The sequence below is a fragment of the Balearica regulorum genome, chromosome 5, assembly GCF_011004875.1.
Source record: "Balearica regulorum gibbericeps isolate bBalReg1 chromosome 5, bBalReg1.pri, whole genome shotgun sequence".
Lineage (NCBI taxonomy): Eukaryota > Metazoa > Chordata > Aves > Gruiformes > Gruidae > Balearica > Balearica regulorum.
The window spans coordinates 38,010,079-38,033,567 of NC_046188.1; the positions used below are offsets into that span (position 1 = coordinate 38,010,079).

At 40.7% G+C, this 23,489-nt stretch overlaps 1 protein-coding gene across 2 annotated transcripts in view; it reads right to left on the minus strand.

Annotated features, from left to right (window-relative positions):
• Positions 1–3,892: 3,892 nt before the first annotated feature.
• The window catches only part of DCAF5 (DDB1 and CUL4 associated factor 5), a 78,036-nt gene continuing 58,439 nt past the window's right edge, over positions 3,893–23,489 (minus strand). For both annotated transcript variants that reach the window (XM_075754207.1, XM_075754208.1), the window contains exons 8-9: positions 13,273–13,400; positions 3,893–5,960 (exon numbers count right to left, since the gene is read on the minus strand). In XM_075754207.1, coding sequence (XP_075610322.1) covers positions 4,152–5,960; positions 13,273–13,400 — 1,937 coding nt within the window. In that variant the 3' untranslated portion in view covers positions 3,893–4,151. The remainder of the gene's footprint in view (positions 5,961–13,272; positions 13,401–23,489) is intronic.

A 23,489-nucleotide genomic window follows, 5' to 3' on the forward strand; every position in this document is an offset into this window, starting at 1 on the left:
ATTATGTATGTGCTAGAATTAGCTTATTGAAGAATTCCTGAAGACCTACGTGCATACGCACATAGTAATTCAGTTGTTGCAGCTATTTGCATTGCTCTTCGGTACTCTGCAGACCCTGCAGCAGAGCACTGAGCTTCCCGGGTTTGGCAAAAAATTCAGAGAATCCGAGTGGGTGAAAATGAGAGAAAGCACCAGATGTAAAGGATACCTCTCTCCATATAGTACTACCTGTAAAAAGAGATGAAAATTCACTAGTGCAGATCATTTAAACTCAGTAAGTAACAAAAAAAATCTGTCTTGCTCTTGTCCACAAACAGCAAAATAAATTATAACTGCAAATAAAAGCATCCTAAGACCTTAGTAGTATCAAGCCACATCAGCTTCTGACGACCAGTGAGGAAGAGACCTCGATCTGGTCACCAGGATGTGACAATGCAGGAAAGTACAAGACCTCAGCAGTAGACCTAACTGCATTTGTTGTCTTTAAATATTTGAGCAAGAGTGATTTTCTAGCTACTAAGTGACATGGCTTATAAACAGAGATTAGGACCAAGTTTCAATCACTTATTATTTTATGAAACTTGGGGGGAAAAAAATCCACTGCAATTTTTGGAGAAGAAAAGGTTCTGAAATAAGTTGTCCTTCCCAATTGTTACTCCACAACAGGCTGGATTTCAGAACATACTGCGATCAACTGGTATGCCCACGGTCAAACCCTGCACTCTTCCCTTCCCAAGGCAGCTCCATCTTTCTGCGTGTGCTTTGTCTGCGACAGCCAGCTGCTCCTCAACAGCAAAGCCTGCTCTCTATTGAGCCACTCACCTTGGAGAAGACTTGCCAGCTTTGGTAAGAGGATCACTTGAGAGCTGGAAAAACCCCAGCAGAACTTTGGTTGGTAGATCTCACATTCTCCTGCATCTTTGAAAGCAGTTAATAGCCAGCCCAGAAAAGCCTTGTGCTTGCCTGCTTCAGAGGAAGAGGCAGCTCCGACTCTCTTGCAAACAGGCTGGTTTGTCATGAAAGCTTTTAACAGAGAAAGCTGGAATAAGCAAATACATAGCTCGTGAGCTTATAGGAAAATCAAAAAGAATTTCTTCAAAGATCAATCTTTCTCCATCCAAAGTGTAATGAAGAGACATAAGGGAGAGTTTTTCTTTCTCACTGATAAGGTTTTCTGGAGATGAACTGTACAACCCGGCCTAGCAAAGTTCCCGCCGTAACAAGTTGCATGGTAAGTAAATAGTGGCTAACTAATAGGGCAGTTCAATATTTGGACAACTTTTTCGTTTCTAAGTACATGGCACAGATTATTAGAAAGGTGAATTCTCTTCAGATGAACGTGTAAGATTTTCCACTGAACAGCTTATTCACTTTCCCCAGAAATGGGGAGGGACAATCCCAAACACACAGCAACGCTCGGATCTAGCAGCCCAGGAAACCGGATCGATGACAAAGCAAAGCAACCTAACAAAGAGCGGCTCTCTTCATTGCTGACTACCTGCAGCAGACATGCTGCTGCTTGCTTGCCTTTTTTTTTTTTTTTTTTCCTCTGTCTTTTCCAGATAATGCAGCTGCCTGGTGCTGATAACATTTATTTATGTGAGGTGAACCCACTGATTCGGAAGCTACAGTTTTTGTGTGTGAGGAAGTTTCCTGCAGACAAAAGGTTAAGATCTCGGCCCACCTTCCTTCTCCTGCTTGACAGAAACTAGAAATAACAAGTATGCAGCAAGCACAGGAGGCTGTCTTTGGGAAACCACAGCAAACCTTTCTACCCAGAGCCTGTGGAGGAGGTTAACACCAAACCCAGCAGCTTTTATTCTGCTTGTGAAAACAAACAAAAGAACCAGAAAGTGAGACTAGGAGGCATTTGAGGAAACACTGAGAAAAGATGACCATGTCAAAGGAGAGTGGAGACGCTCATTCACGGGCAATCTGGGTGTTCTTCAGAGGAGAGCAGAAGAAGTGACAGCTAAGAAAATGTTTCCAATGTAAGGAACTTATAAAAAAAAAAAAGGTAGTTTTGACTGAGCAACCTCAAGATTTTGGCTAAACCCCAGCATTTACAATACGGTGTTTACACAACCAAGGAGAACACTCCTATTGCAGTGTTGATTGCAGATCAAGATCTTGATTGCAGTGATCTCAAATATAATCAGTACAGAACAATTTTTTTCAATAAGGTAACAACGTATCAGCTTGTTCTTATTGCCACTTTCACTTGTGTTTGAAAACATCCCTTTCCCTTTTAGCTTCTTAAACACTACATCGTATCTTACTCTCAGTTCTCGCTTAGCAAAGCTGACCAAGCATGGGCAAACAGCCTATGGCACACAGTAGTTGTAAGAAAATTTTTCTGCTCATATTTTTCACTCTCCCTCCCATACCTTTCCCTCCCAGCATCCCTTCTGAAGTGCTCCTTTACTTTCATCAGGTTTAACAGGGCATCTTGTTTCTTTCCCCCGGTACCAGGTAGCTGTGCATATGAAATAATTATTCTGAGACCAGTGCTCTACAGCAGCATACTGCTAGAGTCATAGCGAAAGCAAAAATCTCCTATTCCTTAAAATAATCTAGACCTTCCTCGGTACTGGGCTTGAAAGCCTGTGGCAATTACGGGGGTCAAAAGAAGCCTTTTTCTGTTGTCAGCACCGCATGGCACAAACACATGGCTGTCGTGCCCTTTATAGGTGGTTTCTTTTCCCTTCACACACTGACTGCTCTTACCTTGTTGCTAGGGAAGCAAGTGCAATTCTGCCAATTCCAGCATGCCAGAACTGGGAGGACTCACTAGATGTTCCATTAAAAACAGAGCCCAGGCAAGAAAGGACTCCGTCCACCTCAACAGCACACCAGTTCCCAGTAGCCAGCAACCAGAGCTTTGCTCCTGCTCAAGTTCCGATTGCCAGACTTGGAGTCCCGGGGTCCTCACACGTGGGGACATTTCTCTGAAGTTCTCCCTTACACACACCACTCTGTTGAATCCATCTATCCGTCTGCAGTTTTAAATATTTGCAGCACAGTGGTGGAAAACCAACTCTGATCTTCAATGCCAACCTGTTTTGAGCTTTTAGCTAAGAAAACTGCTAAAAAAGCAGTTTTTTAAAAAAAGCTTTTTTAGCAGTTTTCAGACTTTACCAATTGTTGCCGTTAACATGCATCGGTTACATTATCCATCCTTCTGCTATTTTCTTTTTGGCCTGCTACCTCCCAAAAATAAGCACATGGGGGAAGGGAAGGGCACAGTCAAGATACATCCCAACACTCACAGCCATATTCATCATAATAATAGTAAATAAAAATAATAATAATGAATAATCTCTATGCATTAAGCTCACAGAAAGCTCATTCATGTCTCAATGCCCGATTTTTAATAGCCCTTGGTTAGAGTGAGGCCTACAGCGTAATACCTTCCTCCTGCCAAACAATCACATTTTAGTCTAGTGATGACACTGTGTTATTCAGTTCTTTTCTTAAAAAAGACCCACAAAATTGAATGTCACCATGGGAACAGTCTAAAGTTGATTTTGGAAAAAGGCTCACTTCCTATAGCTTTGCTGTTGGCATAAAAATAACGTCACTGAACTGTATCAGAAGCAAGTGCCTTATGACGTATCATCTCTAAAGATACCAGTCAGTTCTGAAAATATCCTCCCTAATGGTTGCATTTCTTTAGGTTCTGAAGCAGAATAAAATGGCCAGAAGGGCTTCTTCCCTGTTTTCCTCAACAAGAAACACACCCCAAGCTACCATCAGTGTGATCTAATTCAATCATTCTTCAGCCTGTAATGTGTCAGTATGGAAAAATTCCTTCTTAGAAGAACAATTAAAACTTAAAGCAGTCATCCTGGTTGGCTGGCTGAACAAACGACACATGTTCACACAAGAATAATTCAGTCAACCGTCTTAATAAGGATTTACTTTAAACAGAACCTTGTATGGGTACACTAGACTCAGTCTCATTAAGGAGTAAGTTGGATTTTTTATACAGCATGAACCATTGGCAATCTAAAACAGACCCACTGAAGAATGGAATGGAGAATCAAACGCAATGTGTCAGACCCAAGCTCTATGTGCCTTTAATACTTTCTTTTTCCTTTTCCTTTTTTTTTTTTTTTGAGAGTGCACACTACGACAGACATTTGCATTTATCATGTTTTTAACTTCTTTTCTAAGGATGAAGACTCTGAATCTGCATCTTCCAACTCCGCTCTGTGTCTTTTCAGTCCTCCGAGAGACTGAGTGCTCTCACTGCCCGTCGGATGGAAGTCAGCAGTATCCTCTCTTGTGCTCACATTGTAGCTGTTGGAGTCCATTTCAGACAGGCAGCAGTCTTTGTGCAAGGTCACGCCCATCTGTACAAGGTTGCCATTATCAGCATTTGAGTGCACCTGTAGTCCTTGCGTCACAGTCTCCTGCTCCCCAAAACTCTGTCCATTGTTGAAGCATGAAGGGCGAAGATGCAAGTGGCCGTTATTGTGGTTAACACAGGAGGTGTCGAGGCTCCTCTCCTCACTGTCATCAGTCTGGTTTCTGGAGCAGTGACCCGACATGCTATGGATGGCAACAGTGGAGAACGGAGGGACCAGTGAGTGATGGCTTGATGCTGGTTGACAGTTCTGACTATTTTTCTGTTCCACAAGTCCTCCAGTCTGAATGCAAGGTTCTTCAGTACAACTATTTAGCCCTTTGCGGTTAGCTTTTCCATTGAGCTTTTTAGTCTCAAAAGAATGCTCTATACCTCCACTACTAGTGTCTTCAGATGTGTTTTCTTGACCCTCCACATGCCGCTGATTGTCACATTCATGAGCTTGACCATTACTAGAATTTTCTATCAAGCCACATTCTTTTAAAGGTTCTTTGTTGCGGCTTTCAGTAGAAAGAGCTGGGGAACCTTGAGGAACTACTGAATTCAAGTTCCTACCATCTTCCTTATTTAGCAAGTGTGCTGTACTGTGCCTTCCACTAGTTCCTGGTTTCCCATCATCATTCTCTCCATCTCCTCTGGAGGATTCACCATCTTTACTAGCTGAATATGATATGTAAGAATAATGAAGCCATTTGTAAGCTTTGTAAATCTTTCTCTCCACTGATTCACTGTCTGAACAAGGAGACATCCTTTCTTTGTGAACTTCTTTGATGGCTGAACTCCTTTCTGGTGAAGAAGCTGGAGAAGAAGAAAGGTCATCTACTTTGATCTGTGGGTAATCATAGATATCCTCACCTATGTAGGGGGTCACATTCTCTGTGTTAGTGCTAGTCCTTTCCTCCTTTTGCACCTTCTGTCGGCGCCTCAGCGCATTGCGTTGCCTCATAGATGTGCGTCGTTCATTCAGTTCCTCTTCATCTTCTGTACTGCTGCTGCTGCTGGAACTGCTGGATTCATTCTCCTCAGGACTCGGGGACCGTGGCCGTGGGAAAAGGTCTGTATCTAGTTCTGCCTCACAGGTATTGTCATCAGAGTCAGATTCATTGGAAAGGGCCAGGAGACGTTTATCCTGATACTTTCTCAGTGCAGAGAGCCTCTGCTGACGGGAAGCCACGTCTTCTCTGGCTGAGGGGGATTCAGTTGATCTTAAGGCCCTTAAGTTATAGGCAGTTTCATCAGACTCTTCAGCCACATGTGGTGGGGAGTGATGCAAAGAGGCAGAGGACTCCGACTCACTGTAAGCAGAGCGTTCACTTACTCCTGCGTGGAGCTGCAGGATTGTGCTCTCACTGAGGTCACTGTCTGAGTCAGAACTCCATCCCTCAATCTCCCGGCGCACCAGGGAGTCAAAAAAGGCCATCATCCGCGGATCTTCCTGGACTGACTGGTTGGCATAATCATGGGACAAACCACTACCACTGTTCAAGACAAGACTGATGTACTCTTCATGAGTGTAGAGGCAACGTGAATCATCCTCAATTCTACCATCCAGATCCCCTGTGCAGTCAGGCTGCTTGTAAGGACTCCAGATCTGTAATAGAAAATTAAAAAAAAATACGTATGTTTTTGAATTCATAAACTATTATAAGCGTTTGAAATAGAACAGTAGTGCAAATACCCAGAACAATTGCAAGTTGCTGATTGTTTTTATTAATTTTTATGCTTCAGACCCATATTTACCAGTATTCCAGAGATGTGGGGGCTTTTTTTCTCCCCCTTTACAAATGCGTTTTTCCTGCATCTACTTCACCCATCCAGAACTTAACAGCTCTCACACTGCAGATTAGCCATCATTTCAATATTTCATTGTGTAATAATTTCTCCCAAATTGCAGGGCTCTATTTTTATGTAATAGGGGATGCTTACTCACTAACGGTAAGAATAGTTTGTTGCCTACAATACAGTCTTAGCACTAATGAAGGCACTTGTTTCCCAGGAAACTAGAGTTGCTTGTGCCAGTGATGTAGAGTAACATTTCATCCAGCTGCATAGTCAGTCACACCTCATCAGCAGGCAGGGAGCTGAACGTATGGAGGTGAAAAGCAGAGCTGCACTACTCCCTTTAGGGAACAGTCATGAAGGAAAGAAAGCATCCAAGATCCTCTCAAGATACAGCAGCAGTTTTAGTTAGCAGGGAAAGGTGAAGAGTTTTAAAGAAAGCTACTTTTGAGGTGGAGAGAGGTGGTAATATTGCGAAGTGTAATGATTTCACCAACAGCAACAGCCTTGACTGTGCTGTCCTTCTACCCTTCCCTTAGTTTTCCTGGTGTGGAGGGGAAAAGGGGAAAAAAGGAAAAACAGCCCCAAAGAAGATCCACCAGTATCCCTAAGAAACTGGTAATCCATAGAAAACATAACAGTTGGTTCTCCTCACCTTTCTCAGTTTTACTCACAGATTCGGGGGCAATACGATTAGGGCACTCAGTGGACAACCACTATCACTTTATTCTAGATCAATGGTTAACATGATGCACAACACTTACTGTAAGCAGAGCTAGTATTTAGCTTATTCACAATACTGCCTTAACATTCTGCTTATAAAATATCTGATTTCAGTCATGCTTTGGTTTTACCATGCTAACAAGCTCAGGGAAAAAAATTCTATGCCAGCTGTCTATACCAGGTTGGTCTTTTGGGATAGACTTTGGCAAAAACATCTAACTTTTCCCAACAGAAATTAGTCAAGTTTTGTTCCAAGCAGACAAAACCATTGAAAAAAAAAAAAAAAAAAGTGTTTTGCCTGTGTAAATGGGATAATCAGCACTCATCTCACAGATGTGTAGTTAACACATGCAACATAATCTGATACTACCATGACGAGCTCTATAAAAAAAGCCCACGAGAATGCCAATAATTCTGTATTCACAGAGATTTTCAACAGTGTACAGTAAGACCTTACACCTTTAATGTTGGAAGTAAAATGAAATAAATTATCTTGCAGCTACTTGTTCAGCACAGCCAAATTTCAGATGTACAGGTAACCTTAATTCTGGAATAATTCTGGGAAATTCTCCCAAACTCGAATGCCTTTACTTTGCATTCTCTGTAACCTATGGTTAACAGAGCCTCCACATATGATCTGGCTACATAGATAAAAGAGACACTATTCCAAAATTAAAGTGGGCTGCAGATAATCCTTTTTCTGTACGACAATCATCAAGCTGCCTTGCAGATGCATTACATTAGCCTGTCCCTAAGAACACGTCTGAATATCAAGGTGTATTTGCTATTTGCACTTAATTGCTGTTTTTATTATCTGCAATAAATCACTAAGCAAATTCTCTTCCAGTACAGTTCATTAATATAATATTTGAAACCAGAATGAAGACAGCTTCCATTGCTTGGTTCAAGCACTGCACTTACTAGACACATAGCTCAAGGGACAAGCATCAGGTTTGGATAAAGATAACAAAACCCAACCTAAGCCCACTATGTATAGACTTCCATCAACCATACTTAACCTTTTTGAATTACTCAAGAAAACAGAAAGAATCTCTCTTCATCCTCTATTTTCCATGCTCCACTTCCTAAAGACAACATAGGAAAGAGTCTTCTCTCAGTGGATGCATGAGAGAGTTTGTTGACTTGGGGATACACCAAGTTTTTGAATAGAAAAACAGAACTCTACTTGCTCAAATGACTGTTCTGAGTTGCTGCCTTCTTGATGATTTAACTAGCACATGTTCAGTACCTTCTCCACAATTTATCAGATCTTTTCGCCTCTTTGTCCCACTACTGAGCATTTCAGCAAGTAGATCAGATGGTTTTGTATTAAAGAAGCATATACCTTCTTGTACATGTTTCATACTGTATGCCTGGAAAACAGGCTGGCATGCCCCTTTCTCAAATAGTCTTAGCAGTGTTAGAGTGATCACTAGGTTTTATAAAACTTTTTTTTTTTTAAGCAAGAGAATTAGAAAACCCTTAGATTCGGTATGAACCAATATAAATGGAGGAGAGTTACTCTGCTCTGAAGTCCCTCTGGGAAAGGTCTGATTGATAATGAAAAGTCATCTAAAAAGGTACATAAAGTGTGCACAGAGAGATTCCACAACCTTCTTCGTGCTACCAGATCTTTCTGCTCATTCTGCAAGCATTAGAGAAAACACAGCAGTGTTAAGTAATGGATTGAGAGCAGCCCTGAGAAGGGCTTGGGGATGTTGGTTGATGAGAAGCTCAACATGAGCCAGCAGTGTGCGCTTGCAGCCCAGAAAAACAACCGTGTCCTGGGCAGCATCAAAAGAGGCGTGACCAGCAGGTCAAGGGAGGTGATCCTGCCCCTCTACCCCGCTCTTGTGAAACCCCACCTGGAGTACTGCGTCCAGCTCTGGGGGCCCCAGCACAAGAAGGGCATGGGGCTGTCGGAGCGAGTCCAGAGGAGGGCCACAAAGATGATCAGAGGGCTGGAGCACCTCTCCTATGAGGACAGGCTGAGAGAGTTGGGATTGCTCAGCCTGGAGAAAAGGCAGCTCCAGGGAGGCCTTATAGCCGTCTTCCAGTACCTGAAGGGGGCCTACAGGAAAGCTGGAGGGGGACTGTTTATCAGGGAGTGTAGTGACAGGACAAGGGGTAATGGCTTTAAACTGGAAGAGGATAGATTTAGATGTGATATTAGGAAGAAACTCTTCACTATGAGGGTGGTGAGGCACTGAGGTTGCCCAGAGAAGTTGTGGATGCCCCATCCCTGGAAGTGTTCAAGGCCAGGTTGGATGGGACTTTGGGCAACGTGGTCTAGTGGAGGGTGTCCCTGCCTATGGCAGGGGGATTGGAACTAGGTGATCTTTAAGGTCCCTTCCAACCCAAACCATTCTGTGATTCTATCATATGATTCTATGACAAGTATTGAAAAGATAGCTACAAGGAGTCCACAGTGAGACTTTTCCCTTCTGAGACACATTTGTTCACAGAGGAGGAATAAATAATAAAGAGAAATCAGGGGAATTCAGGATGAAGACCTGTTTGTACAGGATTGGATGTCTCTGGAAATTGATATTCCTACTTTTCAGACATTTTGCTATGAGAGAGTGCGAGGGCCTGCCGGAGTCCCAGAAAGAAATCAGACTAAGAATCTATCCTTGGCAGAATCAGGAAGTCTTTAAACTGGCAGCAACTGGTCCAGTGCTCTCTGTGGCATCTGAAATGGGCTGCTTTGTAAATGGAATGCCTTTGCCTTTTTCTCATCCTCTGACTGATGCCATGTCAAGGAAGAATGTGAGCAAATTGGAGAAAATAAGTTGGCAAACCATCCCACTGAAGCAACAATCTATCAAGAAGTTCTTTCTCCATCAGAGGATTAAGGAACTGAGTATTACTCACTCATGCCCCGAATACAGATACAAAAATAGGAACGGTAACAGAAAAGGGGAGTACAAAACTGGTTCTCTACTTCAGCAGAGATGCTTCAAAGAGCATCTTTGAATTGCTTGTATTCCATGGTGGCAAGCCCCCAAATTTTAAAACAGAAAAGTAGTTATGCCCATAGCGTGAGAATAATTAAACCCAGCTATATTAGATTATCTGATTAGGCAGAGGCAGCTAGCCACAATGACATTAACCTGTCACCATAGCAACATGGGCAAATAGACTTGCTATCTTTGATATAGCGGTGTTTTTTAAACAAATGGGACCTACAACAGTTGTGCTCAGTTACACAGTATTCCATTTCCAATACAAAACAGTATTTCTGTCTGAAAATCCTTATGCACTTTATCTATTTTATCTTTTCTGGAACTGTCTTCTAACTGTGTAATTCTCCATGACCCTCCTCTAAGCCCCACACATCAGGGGGAATGCCTCATTTATTTCTCTTGCAATGCAATTTGTTTCCCTGCCATTGCAACCCAATGTCTCACACGCTTACTGAGGGGAAAGTGGTATTTTTCTATTTTATATTGCTTTAGCCCTTGTAGCGAATGCTTGCTGCAAATGACAATTTTAGTTCACAGCTGTGCTTTTCCATACTATTTTACTGAGATTCAGGTTTCTGAAATGGAGGGTAATGAGCGATTCATCTGGGTTGACGTGTCCAGCACACACTGTCTGGAGTCAAGGCTTCTCATATCCTTTGTTAATCAGCTTGTTGAGCCTTATTTTAGGTTTCTGAAACCTCCTCACTTGAATATTGGCACACACACCCCCCCCCCATACTATCCATTGTATTCTCAGTCCTAGCAGAAATCAAACCCTAAACCACTGAGTTACTGAATTATATTCTTGCAGGTGCTTTACAACAAAATAAAACTAAAGCAAAAAACCCATAACTACAAAGGTCAAAATCATTCTTGTGAATACTATTAATTTCAACAGGGCTAGGCCTGAGATGAATTTGTGTCATTTGCAATCAGCATTAAAATAGCAAGTGTGTTGGCAGAAGCACATGGAATTATTGAATGGCTTGTCTGTATCATGCCTTGATGCTGGTGCTATCAGTTCCTCACTTCTAAAAGTACTAAATTTAAGCCAGCTAGTCTAAAAATTAAGGGCTCAGACAAACAACTACTTGCATCCACATTTTTAACCCATCACAGAGTTTCTACAATTGAGGGAATAGAATACCAGCCAACCACAGTGAAGTTATCTTCTGTGATCTAATTCCAGAAAGATTTTTAGAAGACACATGAAGGACAGCAAAAGGAAGGACACTTCTTAAGGAACTGATTAAAACAAGCAATCAAACAAAATCCACCAAAACAAGAAAACACAAAAGAAAATAACTACAATTTTTATTTGTGGCTTTTCCTCTTGTCATCAACTTCTCCGAGCAAGCACATCAAGCATTTATACAGGGGAAAGAGAAAGAGTGATGCAAGGGAAGGATTTGTGTTCCCAGCTGGTTTTAATGCAGTAAATAGCCCCTCAGAAAACAAGCTCAGGTGCTGTTTTTCCTGTTTTGCCCTTCTGCTAGTGGTAGTTACCAGCCTCCACCCTATCTGTAGAAGCAGCTGAAAAGAAGAAACCATCATTATATGGTCACCTGTAAACTGCTGTTCACTAAGTTCCTTTAAAGAGTGAAGTCATGCAGACCAGACAAGATACGAGCCTTAAAACAACCTGATCCATAAACAAGGCACATTACAAGCTGAGCCAAAATGACACACAACAAAAGGGTAAGAAGTTCTGGCTTCTTAACTCATTAAACATCTTTCCCTTAATTTGTTTCTAGCTTGCAATGTTTGGGGAATTCAGTTCCTTCAAAGCAGCTACACGAGTTCCATTGCACATACTGCGACACAACAGGCATTCTCTTCTAAGGAAGCATTCAAGCAGAGGTGTCTTTGAAAGAGTTACACAACCTGTGACTGGAACCTTAATCGAACTAACCTTTTAATCACTAGGCAAAAAACCCCCCCATCAAAACCCTAGCAGAAGTACACAAAAGCAACACAGGAGATGTTTATACCAATGCTAATCCAACAGTCTAAGCACACTCATGCAGGAAAGATTCACAGGGTGAAGGGTCAGTAGACCTAAAAATCCAAAAGGGAGAACTCAGGCCGCGTGAATCCAGTTCCCAAAGCAAAAAAAAAACCCCGCCTCTGGCAAAACCGTTGTTAAATGGTGGCAGTTTGACTGCTTGGAAAATGAAGAATCAGTGAGCTGCTAAGACCGTTCAATGCACTTTTGTTCAAAGCCAGTATTCTATAGATTTGTGATCAAACCTGTCAGAGGGACACAGATGAAGAAAAAAGTAGAAAAGTAAACTAAAGTACCAGTGGAAGACAGAAGTGAAGGAAAGTCGAATTACAATCAGAACCCAAATGCTGATAGTAGCTGTAATACAAGCGATGCAGCTGGGCACTGGGCCGTGGTCCCAAGGATTTGGGCCAGTTCTGGTCCATACATTGCAGACCACTAAAACATTCCTTTGCAGGACAAGTACATTCAGCCAACTTGTAGCTAAAGCATTTACTAAGACTCAGAAACCTCATTTATAGGCACATGCAGGTAAGACTTTTATGAAGTCATTCAACAAACAGAAGCAGCATCAGTTCTCATTATCCTACTTGAAAATTAAATCGTTCTAGTTTCTTTCATCTTGTTGATAGACCTAAATTACAGCAAAATTTCTACAGCAGCAGAATGCAAAGTGCATTAGTGTAGCATAATCCTCTGCCTCCCCACCCTCACCCTCTGCTATGAGAAATGACAAAAAAGTTTCTGCCTTGCTCCCACAATATTGGCTGTCTTTTCTTAAGGAAAGAAAGTTTCAGAACCTAATAAATTTTGTTATCTCTTTACATTCCACATAAAAAAGGCAAAAACTTTCTAAAAATACTGTACATTGTTAGATGACTCAGAAAAGACATATTGTGGAAGGCATTAAGAGTCCTGTTTCCTCTGGAAGCCACAGAAAGGTATGTCGAATTGATTCAATGCAGAAGTGCGTACAAAAATTATAGAAGAGCTCCTGAGGCAGTATTTGGGCCAAATTCAGCTAGGTCAGGCTAGGCTAAGGCTCAACAATACTCTTTGGAGAGATTTTTATTAAATTTTAGCCCAAAGTATCAGAAGTCTGAGAAGATCAAATGTTACAGCTGTGACCAAGCTCTCCTGAGAAAGACTGTTTGCATGATACTTCGGTTATGTACAGAATGATACTGGAAAAAAATTCCTTTTTCAAGGTACAAATCCAGGAAATTCTGATCTTATCCCTTACCTCTAAAACCTTTAAAATTGAAACAGTGTAAAGTTGAAATACCCAATGAAAAATCTGCATCAGTTTAGCCAGCAAATGAGACACATCATTTTACAAAAGAGTAAGATGAGGAGACAGGATGCTGAGCGAAACAAAGCATTTCTTCCTGAAATATTGAATGAACAACTTTTCTGATAATTAATCTTACCTTTATAATCTTTTCAACGCCAGAAGAACAGATCATGTAAGTGTGAGGATTAAAGCGGACTTGGTTTACAATCGACCGATGACCTTTCAATACCATGAAAGCACCATTGACGACCCTGCCAATGCCACCTAGGGGAAAAACAAGCACACACTGAAATGAATAATTAAATCTTCATATTGTTTTCATTCATAATCATTTAAAGTCGTATTATATTTCACAATGCGCTTCAGCTTTATTTTGCAATATTTTAAGGCCTGTGTTGGCTGCAGAATTCCAATTTTATGAGCAATGCCCCTATGAAAAGCTGCAAGTTTGATGAAAAGCATCCTTCCTGCAAATTAGGACTTGGAAGCTAGCTTTAGTTCAACTATCTAAACAAACAATGAAGGTTTTTGACCTAATATGACAAGTATGTGAATAAGAACAACATACATACTTAATGAAATCACCAGTGAAATCATAGTGCCTAAGGCATGACGCTACTGACAGTTTGTAAATTTGAAGCAGTGACGAATAAAGAGGTTGACTTTTTTAATAGCTATACTTTTTTTTAAATTTATTTTTAAAATCAGCAATAAATTACTGTCATAGTTGACTCTAGTCTGACGGGTAGGAATCTAGAGGCGGCAATCTTCAAGGCTACTAACCTCAGTGACTACATTACAGCTGGACTTAGTATAGCCTTCCCTATACCAAGATCTAAAACAACTTGTATTTCTGTGAATCAAGCTTAAAGAGAGACCCGAAATAACACATCTGACCAGTGGGTTATATCATTCTTTGTCACAAGACAGGGAATTAGCTGAAGTGGAATGCTTTTGTGCTAATGGTAAAACTCAAACCAGAAGCCAGACAACTTTTCTGCTTGGTCATTGACTCTTACTAGGTCTATATACCAAAGCAAGAAACTGTCACACAGTAATTTGTTATATTCATAGATTCACACAATTAAAACCATAAATTCGTTAGAAAGCACACCTGTGTATCTGAAGCAACAAGTGTCAATCAACATGCTTTCATTAACAACTTCAGTGAAAGAAACCGAAACTTTTAAAAGAGGGGAAGTAAAAACTAAAAACCTCTTCAGAGGAAAACGATCTTGCTATTTACAACTTCAAAGGTTATAAGCACACCTTACAGAAAGTTAAAATTTCATTAGCTTCTGTGCTACTTATAGTTGTCTTAACACTAAACAAGTCAACTTTATGTTCTTTCTCGCTGAAGATGTTTGCTATCCTCCTTTGTCCTCAATGGGAGCTCTTTCAGCTGACATAGCTGCTGGTTTGAGTCCTAAGTCCAACATTGAACAACTTGTCTTCTAAAACAGAGTCAGAGAACTCCTGCAATACACATTTCCCAAAGGAAACTTGCATTAACACTGAAGAGTAGCAAGATAGAAGGGTCAAAAAACCAACAAAAAAAGGCATTCCTGCATCACCTTCCATTTGTTAGGTTACCTAAATGATAGAACTGCAGCTAGTGAGCTTGTGTTCAGCCCCACTCCTCTTAGAAAAAGTACTCTATCCCTTCCACTCATTATAACTACACTCTGAAGACCAGAGTGATGTGTACATGGTATACAAACTACAATAAGGATTCAGAAATGAGGAGTCATGCAATCCTAAAAATCTGCAGACAGATCTTTTTACTGCTTCTGAAAAGTGTTCTTTTTGCACAAATCAATTTTTCCAGACCCAACTGCAGTCTCATGGCACTTTGGGATAGAAAGATAACATGCCTGAAGAAGGGAAAAGAGATGGTGAATAACCCTAGGGACCAAAAGCCATGGCCATTTTAAAGAGTCTATATATAAAATGAAGGCTCATTTAAAACTAAAAAAAACTTGAAAGGGAGACTATCACTCCAGTTAACTTCCACATATATTCATTGAAACTGCACTGAGACTGAGCTACCTGGAACAGTTCCTTTATTTGCATACACTTGTGTTTTCTGTAAAGGGTCAGAGATAAGTTCTGCCTTCAGCCACTGCAGCAAGACTTCACTGGTGTAAGCAAATTTGAATGAGAAGTGACTGACTAGAGAGCAAGGTCATTATATGCCAAATTGGGCTCTTCTGATTTTCTTTTCCATTTTATGAGATTCCTCATGTCCCTTCATTCTGCTCACCCTGCTAGACATTCATGACCACATTTATGGCTGATGGCAAGTTGCCCTACTCCCACAGCATTCCTTCCAGCCAAATCACAGTTGTCAATCCAATTGCATCTATCAAGCCAACGGTAGATGGTTACATGGAGTCCAGTTCTCAATGCGTTTATCTTAACCTAGTAGACAAATGTTCCAGGAAAGACGGCCTCAGGAATGAAGAGACAATTTGCTAGGCAAATGTTTCCAAGTCTGCAAGTAATGCCTATTGCAAGTTTTAACTATCCATGGACTCTAAGCTGCTTGAATTCAGTACAAAACAAGAAACATACCCTACGGAACACCTTTTTAGTCAGAAGTTAGAAAGACAATGAGCAAAGAAAGAATTATAATGGAAAAGAAATACAAATCTAAGGCACAAATATCTTGGGCTGCACTTTGAAGACAGTCATTGGCCCCTTGTGGGACTGTCAGCAGTGTGAATTATCCCATGATTATTTTCCTAGTAAAACAGCGATAACAGTTATTTAATGTCAGAACTGTCTTCTGGTATTAAACTGAAAATGTTTATCAATACACTAAGAGCACCGGATGACAAGTGCACAGCATGCCATGTCTAGAACACAGCTCTCTCTCAAATTCAGACAGTGTCTGAAGCCCGGAAAGCCAACTATATATCCTGGGCTGCATCAAAAGAAGACTGGCCACCAGGTCAAGGGAGGCGATTCTCCCCCTCTACTCCGCTCTCCTGAGACCCCACCTGGAGTGCTGCATCCAGCTCTGGGGTCCCCAGTAAAGACATGGACATGATAGAGTGGGTCCAGAGGAGGGTCACAAAAATGATCAGAGGGATGGAACACCTCTCCTATGAGGACAGGCTGAGAGAGTTGGGGTTGTTCAGCCTGGAGAAGAGAAGGCTCCAGGGAGGCCTTATAGCAGCCTTTCAATAAAGGGGGCTTGTAAGAAATACAGAGAGAGAGACTTTTTACTGAGGCCTGTAGTGACAGGAGAAGGGGTAACAGTTTTAAGCTGAAAGAGTATAGACTTAGATTGGATATAACGAAGACATTTTTTACAGTGAGGATGGTGAGACACTAGAACAGGTTGCCCAGAGAAGTTGTGGATGCCCCATCTTTGGAGAGCTCAAGGCAAGGTTGGACAGGGCTTTGAGTAACCTGGACTAGTGAAAGATGTCCATGCCCTTGCCAGGAGGGTTGGAATAGATGAACTTTAAAGGTCCCTTCCAACCCAAACCATTCTCTGATTCTGTGAAGGAACTCCAAAGCTTTCTGTTTAATACTGAGGTTTCTTAAATTCCTTTTAAGCTGTTAATAGTAAACTCAGAGGAAGCATAGTACTAGAACATACTGCACTCCTCTTAGAGTGAAGGTGAACTTTCCTACAAAGCCCCTTCAAACAACTAACTGCCCGGGCAAGTCCCCTAGGAGCATAATACTGCAATTACAAAGCTTAGCAGTCAGCTTTTTCCAGTAGTACAAGAGGGTTTAATAATTTAAACCAAAAATTATTGACTCTAGCAATATTCTGATAATCTTTATGTCAAATATAATAGACTGCCCCAGAACGTCAATTTTAGTTCATCACCTCCTATGCACTTAAGCAACATCTCTAAGTACTTCATGCAGAGCCTTCTTCTACATCCTTATCCTGACAGTGGTCCCTTTGCTTTATAGCAGCCCAGCAAAGTTACTATCACATTACAGGAGTATCTGTGTGGCAGACGTTTGCTTGTGTCCAGACTTGTCTGGAATCCCCCTGGTCTCTCAGCAGAGGCTTAGCTGCAGCCATACAGCTTCTAGCCATCTCACAGTGTGAGTTGTTTGCTCATGTCTGCTGGAAAAAAAAAAAAAAAAAAAAGTGCATCTGTACATTAAGTGGAGGTTGGCCATAAAATCCTCAAATTCCTGAGGCCATCTTCCTTTTTTGCATGTAATAATTTCTATTTCTTTTTGTGGTCTTCACTTGAACTGGTATTTTTATTTGTATTGTTTCACCAGAATTGACCTCTGCTATCCTAAAAAAACTCAAATGTTGCTTTTGAGGTTTGGGTTGTTTGGGGTTTTTTTAGGGGATGGAGGTGGTGTTTGTTTGCTTTTGAATTGAGTGGCATACATAGGTCCTGCAACTGGTTTAGCATGGCAGCTTTTATATTCTTAGATAGTTACCACGTGTATAAGCAGTTTTTATACAGAAGCCGTTAGCTTAAATATATGTTATTAATAATATTTTAAAAAGTATTAAAGTCTTTGGAGGCTGATTATGCCAATTTTAGGAGGTTTCTAACTTTCTAACCTCTAACAACTGCAGGGAAGGGATGGAGATATACTAGCTGGTTTTGCAATACGTTCCAAAATCTGCTACGCTTAGAGACAATTCTGAGTAGTGGTTTTAGTGTTCTAGCTGTGCTGGTCGATGTTTTTTGTGTATCAAACAAAAGCAGACCAGAAGTGAAATGTCAAGAGAATCCCTCTTCCTCTACACCCTGCAAATAAGTGCTCCAAAGAGGAGCAACACAAAGTCTCAAAAAATTCTTTAAATAATATCCCACTATGATATCTGACCAGCTGGAAGAAATAACTTATAAAAGACTAAATCTGAAGTGTACATTTTAAAACAGATTTCCTCTACACACATTTGACAAGAATACCATGGCAACACAAGGCATATCTACAGGCTCTGATACAGACTGGTACGGAAGGAAGGAATAATACAATGCTTTGAAATAGTAGATGTCTCCTAAGTTGCCAAAGTGATTACGTCTTGGTTTGTTTTATTATTTTATGTTTTAAATATTATGCTAATGAAATCTTTGTTAATTATGTGGGTTTGTAAATATTTATGCAAATGAGCTGACATTTCACATATTGAGAACATGCCGGATGGTACATGCCAACATATTTTAAAAAAACACTAGTAAATCATAATGAAGTAGAGTGAGATATTTGGACAGCAATCTGACTTCCCATGCACAAATTCCACAACACATAGCAGCATTTAAAAAAAAAAACCAAACAAACAACAGAAGAATGAATTATTTGAAGGATAAGGAAAAAAGGGAAATGATAGATTATTAGGAAAAGTGCCCTGGTGCAGAAATCCTGTAAGAATGTAGAGCAGTCTCTAAACTAATGGAAGCTGCGTTGTTCCAAACATTTAAAAAAACTTGTCAAAGCACCGGAGAACTTTCTGGGATAAGGAACAATCCTCCACTGGCTCTGTAACAAAGGAATTAAATGACCTCATTAAGAAGTCCTTTCTATCTAGGACACTGAAAAATAAGTCCCACTAGATGTTCATATAAGGTAGAAAGACGTTCCACAGACTAAAGCATAACTTCATACAAGCCTTGTGAATTACTCAAAGTGCTGAAAACTCCTGAGAAGAACCAGATATTTGCAGCAGCTGCCAGTGTGCCATAGCATACCATTCCACTGTAGTACTTGGCACTACAGTAGAAAGCTCATTTAAAATTAATTTAGTTTTCATTAATAATAATCCAGGACACATTTAGACCATAGGCCACTGCCCTGTGTTTGAATCCTATGAGGTCATGACGTGCTAACGGAAGAGAGATACCGTAGTTTGGAAAGCAAATGCACAGCACAATGCAAGCAGATATGCATAGCATACAGGGCCTCTGCCTTCAGTGCAGCAGATTATGTTTAGACTCCTTTAAAAGCCTTTCTATGGTCACTCACACACCCGTATTTGTTTTATACAATGCCTGCCACCAAGTGGCTCTGCTCCTCAGAATCCCACCTGTGGAGGAGCTAGATTTAAACACTCTTGCCCTGAGAGCACAAGGTCCTGAAGCATCCCTTCTAGTGAGATCAGGAATCTGATTCCAGGTTTCCAACTGGAATCCAACTTCAAGGTTTCTCAGCAGCACAGGCAAAACTGACATTGGTCACATCAAAGATGGGGCGTGAACAGCAAGGGCTGGCCAAGAACCTTTCTCCTCCTGGCACAGTAAGAGGAGAAAGTTTGGAGGAGGCACCAGGGCACTCCAGCTTAGTACTTCTGCTACTACAAGAGATAGTGAAAGGGAGCGTCTACCCATAAGAAAGCAGCTCCAACTCCATCTGCAGACCGCTTCCATCATCACCTTCAAACACACCTTCCACCTCCCAGGCCAGGTGAAAGGATCAGCCTGGCCTTGGAGAACTTTAGCATAAGCACGGGGAGCAGTGGGCTGGCATCACCAATCTGCCTTAGGCAACCTGCTCTTCCAGGCAATCACTCACTTTGCCTAGCCTATGCCTAGAACCAGCCTTGTGGTGCTCTTGTACCTCTGCAGAGGTTCCAAAAGCCAAAGAAAAAAATTCATATTCAAACATCTAAAGAATATGCAGAAAGCGGTAGTGGCTATTTTTGGATGTATATTCTCCCTTCTTTTGTTGCTGCTAAATATCTGCCATATCTATCTAAGCCTTATCTATACCAACCCTCCCACCGTTGTTATCACCAGTAGAGCCGAACAACGATATGAAAGCTAAGACAAAATTACTATAGAAATAAACTTTGTCACACCCCTTACACTCTGTCCCCGCTCCTGGTCTGAGAGAAATTGCTCTTCCAGTGTGTTTAACTGCACAGGTTGCAATGTTTTTTACAATGTTACTGGAACCATGCAAATTACCACCAACAACTATGCTTTCTGAAGATAAAGGGAATAAAATTCGTAAAATTGTCACACAACTGATAGCTAGGGTTTTTTGGTTTGTTTTTTTTTTTTTTAATGGAGGTGTGAAAACTGCTTGCCTGTGCATTTATTTTGTACTGGTAGCTGCAAACATGCTCAATACAATAAAGAGAAAGGAGCTTTGGTACAATCAGACGGCTAGTTGCTGGGGACTAAAACTTCTCCAGCCTCTCCCAGTACTCAGTGTTATCTTCAGCTGTCTGGTGCTAAATTAGAAATTAAACATGCTAAGGCTGGTGAGAGAAACACTCATAGATGCTGAATCTTCCTCCACTTGGCTACAGCACTACAAAGCACCCAACACTGCCTTGTTTTCTGATAGATGCCATCGAGCCAGGACACTGCCACAGGTTTCTGGTATTACAATCCACATGACACAGAAACCAGGCTAAATTCCACTGAATACAAGAACCTCTTCTACACTGCCCCAGCAATTACTTGCTGTGATAATCAAACAACTGTACCATAGCACACTATGGTCAACACCGACCTGAAGGAAGAGACAAACTACAGTTCTAAAATAGTTTAGATTCCAAGACCACGCATCAGAAAAATCAATTTTTTTAAAAAAGTACAAACCTTCCAGAGCATGCACCCCATTGGGCCAGATGGCTTCCCCCCACCCCAACCCAAATGGTATGTATACATGCATGTGTGCACATAAATAAACATCCTAAAAATAGCTAAAGACATTAAGAAACACTTAATCATCTATTATTCATCTTCACTTATCAGCCTGGAACTTTGAGAACTTAAACCATAAGCTGTCTCAAATGAGATAACCCTGTTCAAATGCTGTGAAAAGATCTGTTGCTGAATTCTTCAAGCCTAAAGAGGTGTCTGCATTTACAAAGAACAATGAGAAGAAAAAAAGGGAAGAAAAATTGCAACAGTTTGCTGAAAATTAGTGCAATTAATTTAGTAACTGGACTACAATGACAGGCCCTTTCTTGCTAGCGGTTACAGTTAAAAACAGAATTTAAAAGGTTTTGAAATGCAGTTTGCTGTTCTGATTTACTGAAGTTTTTCAGAAGTCTGGTGACAGCCTGCTCACGTAAACTGAAGGATCCCCAACTGTCTTCTCAATCGCAAATAAGTATCATATCCTTCACATAGCATCTTTGAGTAGTATTTCAAAAGCAAGAGACAAGCTCTGAGTTGCAAAGATGATTCAGACTAGTGGGTGAGGAATGTAAATTCCATTTTGCAAAACATTTGGTCTACTAAGCCCTCTATTACCCCACAAGACATGTCAGGTTCTGTCTTGAGCAGGGATTCTTTACCAGCTGAGAGGCCATGTTTATAGGAGTTAGGTTTAAATACTGCCTGAAGTGCTTACATGTTAAGAGTCTTGCTGGGCAGGTCATGCAGGGCCGATGTCTCTTCCCACTTCTAGCTTGCCTTGGAGTCAAGTAAAAGCTGTGTAAACTCAGTAACTACTTTTCTTCTGCCAGACTAATGTATTAATTTTGCTAGAAACTCTGCCTCTGAAGAAAACTGAGATATATACTTTAAAGAGGAAATTGGCTAACAAATTCATCAAGCAATCAGCAATTACTCCTGAAGCACAGTAGAAAGCTGGGTAGTACTTGGATGGAGAAGAAAGTGGAAAAATGAGCTAACTATTCCATCTTCAAGAAAGGACAAAAGGTGGTAAAAAGCAGCCAAGCTCATGCCATTGGAAATCCTGGTCTATTCAGAATAACCTAAGATTGTGGAGGGAGACAGCCAATAAAACTCTTCAACAGAACAGCATCCTAAGCAACTCAGGAAATACCTTTTTTTCACAGCCTCCCTGTCTTTAGGTAAATCCTGCATAATAAGCGGACCGAACAAAACCACTGGCAGAGTTTCCAGCTGAGGGGGAATGACTCAATGCAACCTACTGGGAGGCACCTCTAAATTATGATTATTTGCAAAAACCAGGAGAATTTGTTCCATTTTCCCAGCAAAATAAGAACACAGGTAACCACATTCTTCCAACTTGAAATATGTTTGCAACTGTTTGACTAGTGTGCTCCTTAACACTTTTTTTTTTCCTGTAGCAATGTTGCTAACCATTAGATAGCTAGTACCTGCTGCACCTGTACTTAAGCAAAATAATCTATTTCAGAGTTGTCATTAAGGATGCAGCTCTGTAAAAAGATATATGCTTGCAAAAAAGCTGGGATTTACAAATAGCTGGTGTAATTTAAGGGAGTTGTATAATAAATATTTATAGCAACACAATGTCTGAATTCAACCGGAAGCTAGAAATCAGTTAGATTTTATTTAAAATACCAACCAACAGTACAGGACATTACATCATCCTGTCTAGTTTGTACAATATTTTAAATGAAAGACCACATTCCACCCCCTCAGATCATAGACCCAAAGACACTCCTATTTAAAGCTAGAACATGAGAACAAGGAGTTTTCCATTGAAGTTTTCCAAGGTCTCCACATCCCTACAGCAAGAGTCTTTCTCCAAGAAGGAGGCACAGCAAGCTCTCTAGCTGAATGATTATTCTGAACCACAGGATGAGACTTAAGAAAGGATGTTTCATTACATCCAAAACAGGCACAACCCGTCGAGAAGAGCTGAATGAGGAAGAGCTTCAATAAGCCTATCACAGGTGATTTGGACGGCCAATGAGTTTTTGCCATAGAAGCCGAATCCTTAGGTCTAAGAAACTAAGCTCTTGAGTTTCGCTAAAATGTTTTTAATAAGAGAACTGCTCAAGTTTAGACACTGAAAATATACACGTTCCTACTACAGGATCTTCTGATCCCATTGAGCAACCACTGAGGGCAATTGACTTAAGTAATTAATTTTGTAACTGAAATGTTGCAAGTTTTACTGACACCCTTCCTCAAGTTACAAAAAAACTGACCAAAACACATAAGACATTGTTTTGTGGTAATTCTAGCTATCACTCTTTGTGCAAAGGTCTCAGATAAAAAGTTTGTCATCTGCAGCTGCCTGAGGAAAAAAAAGTTTTCAAGAGCATCACAGCCAGGTAAACACAAAATCCCAAATCCAGAATTTACAAATGGAGTCAGGAAAAGTATAGTAACATGCATAAAAAGTAATTCTAGAGTCCTCACATAAAAACTTATAAATAAATAATTTAATTGTATGTAACCTTTGTTTTAACAAAGAGGAAATTCCCTAAGTAGTAGTTAAACAGTGTCAAATGTAAAAAGAAACCATACAAATTAAAAGGAAAACAGGGAGAAGGAAGCCTCTATAAACCCTACACAAAGATGGAAGGCCAAGGTACTGGTATATTTAGCAGGACCATTTTCAGGCCTTCTGGACTGCAACATCAAATGTTGGTTAAATAAGCAATCCAAAATTAGAATGGCATTTTCCTCAAAACCCTGCTGTTAACCAAACCTTTTAGAT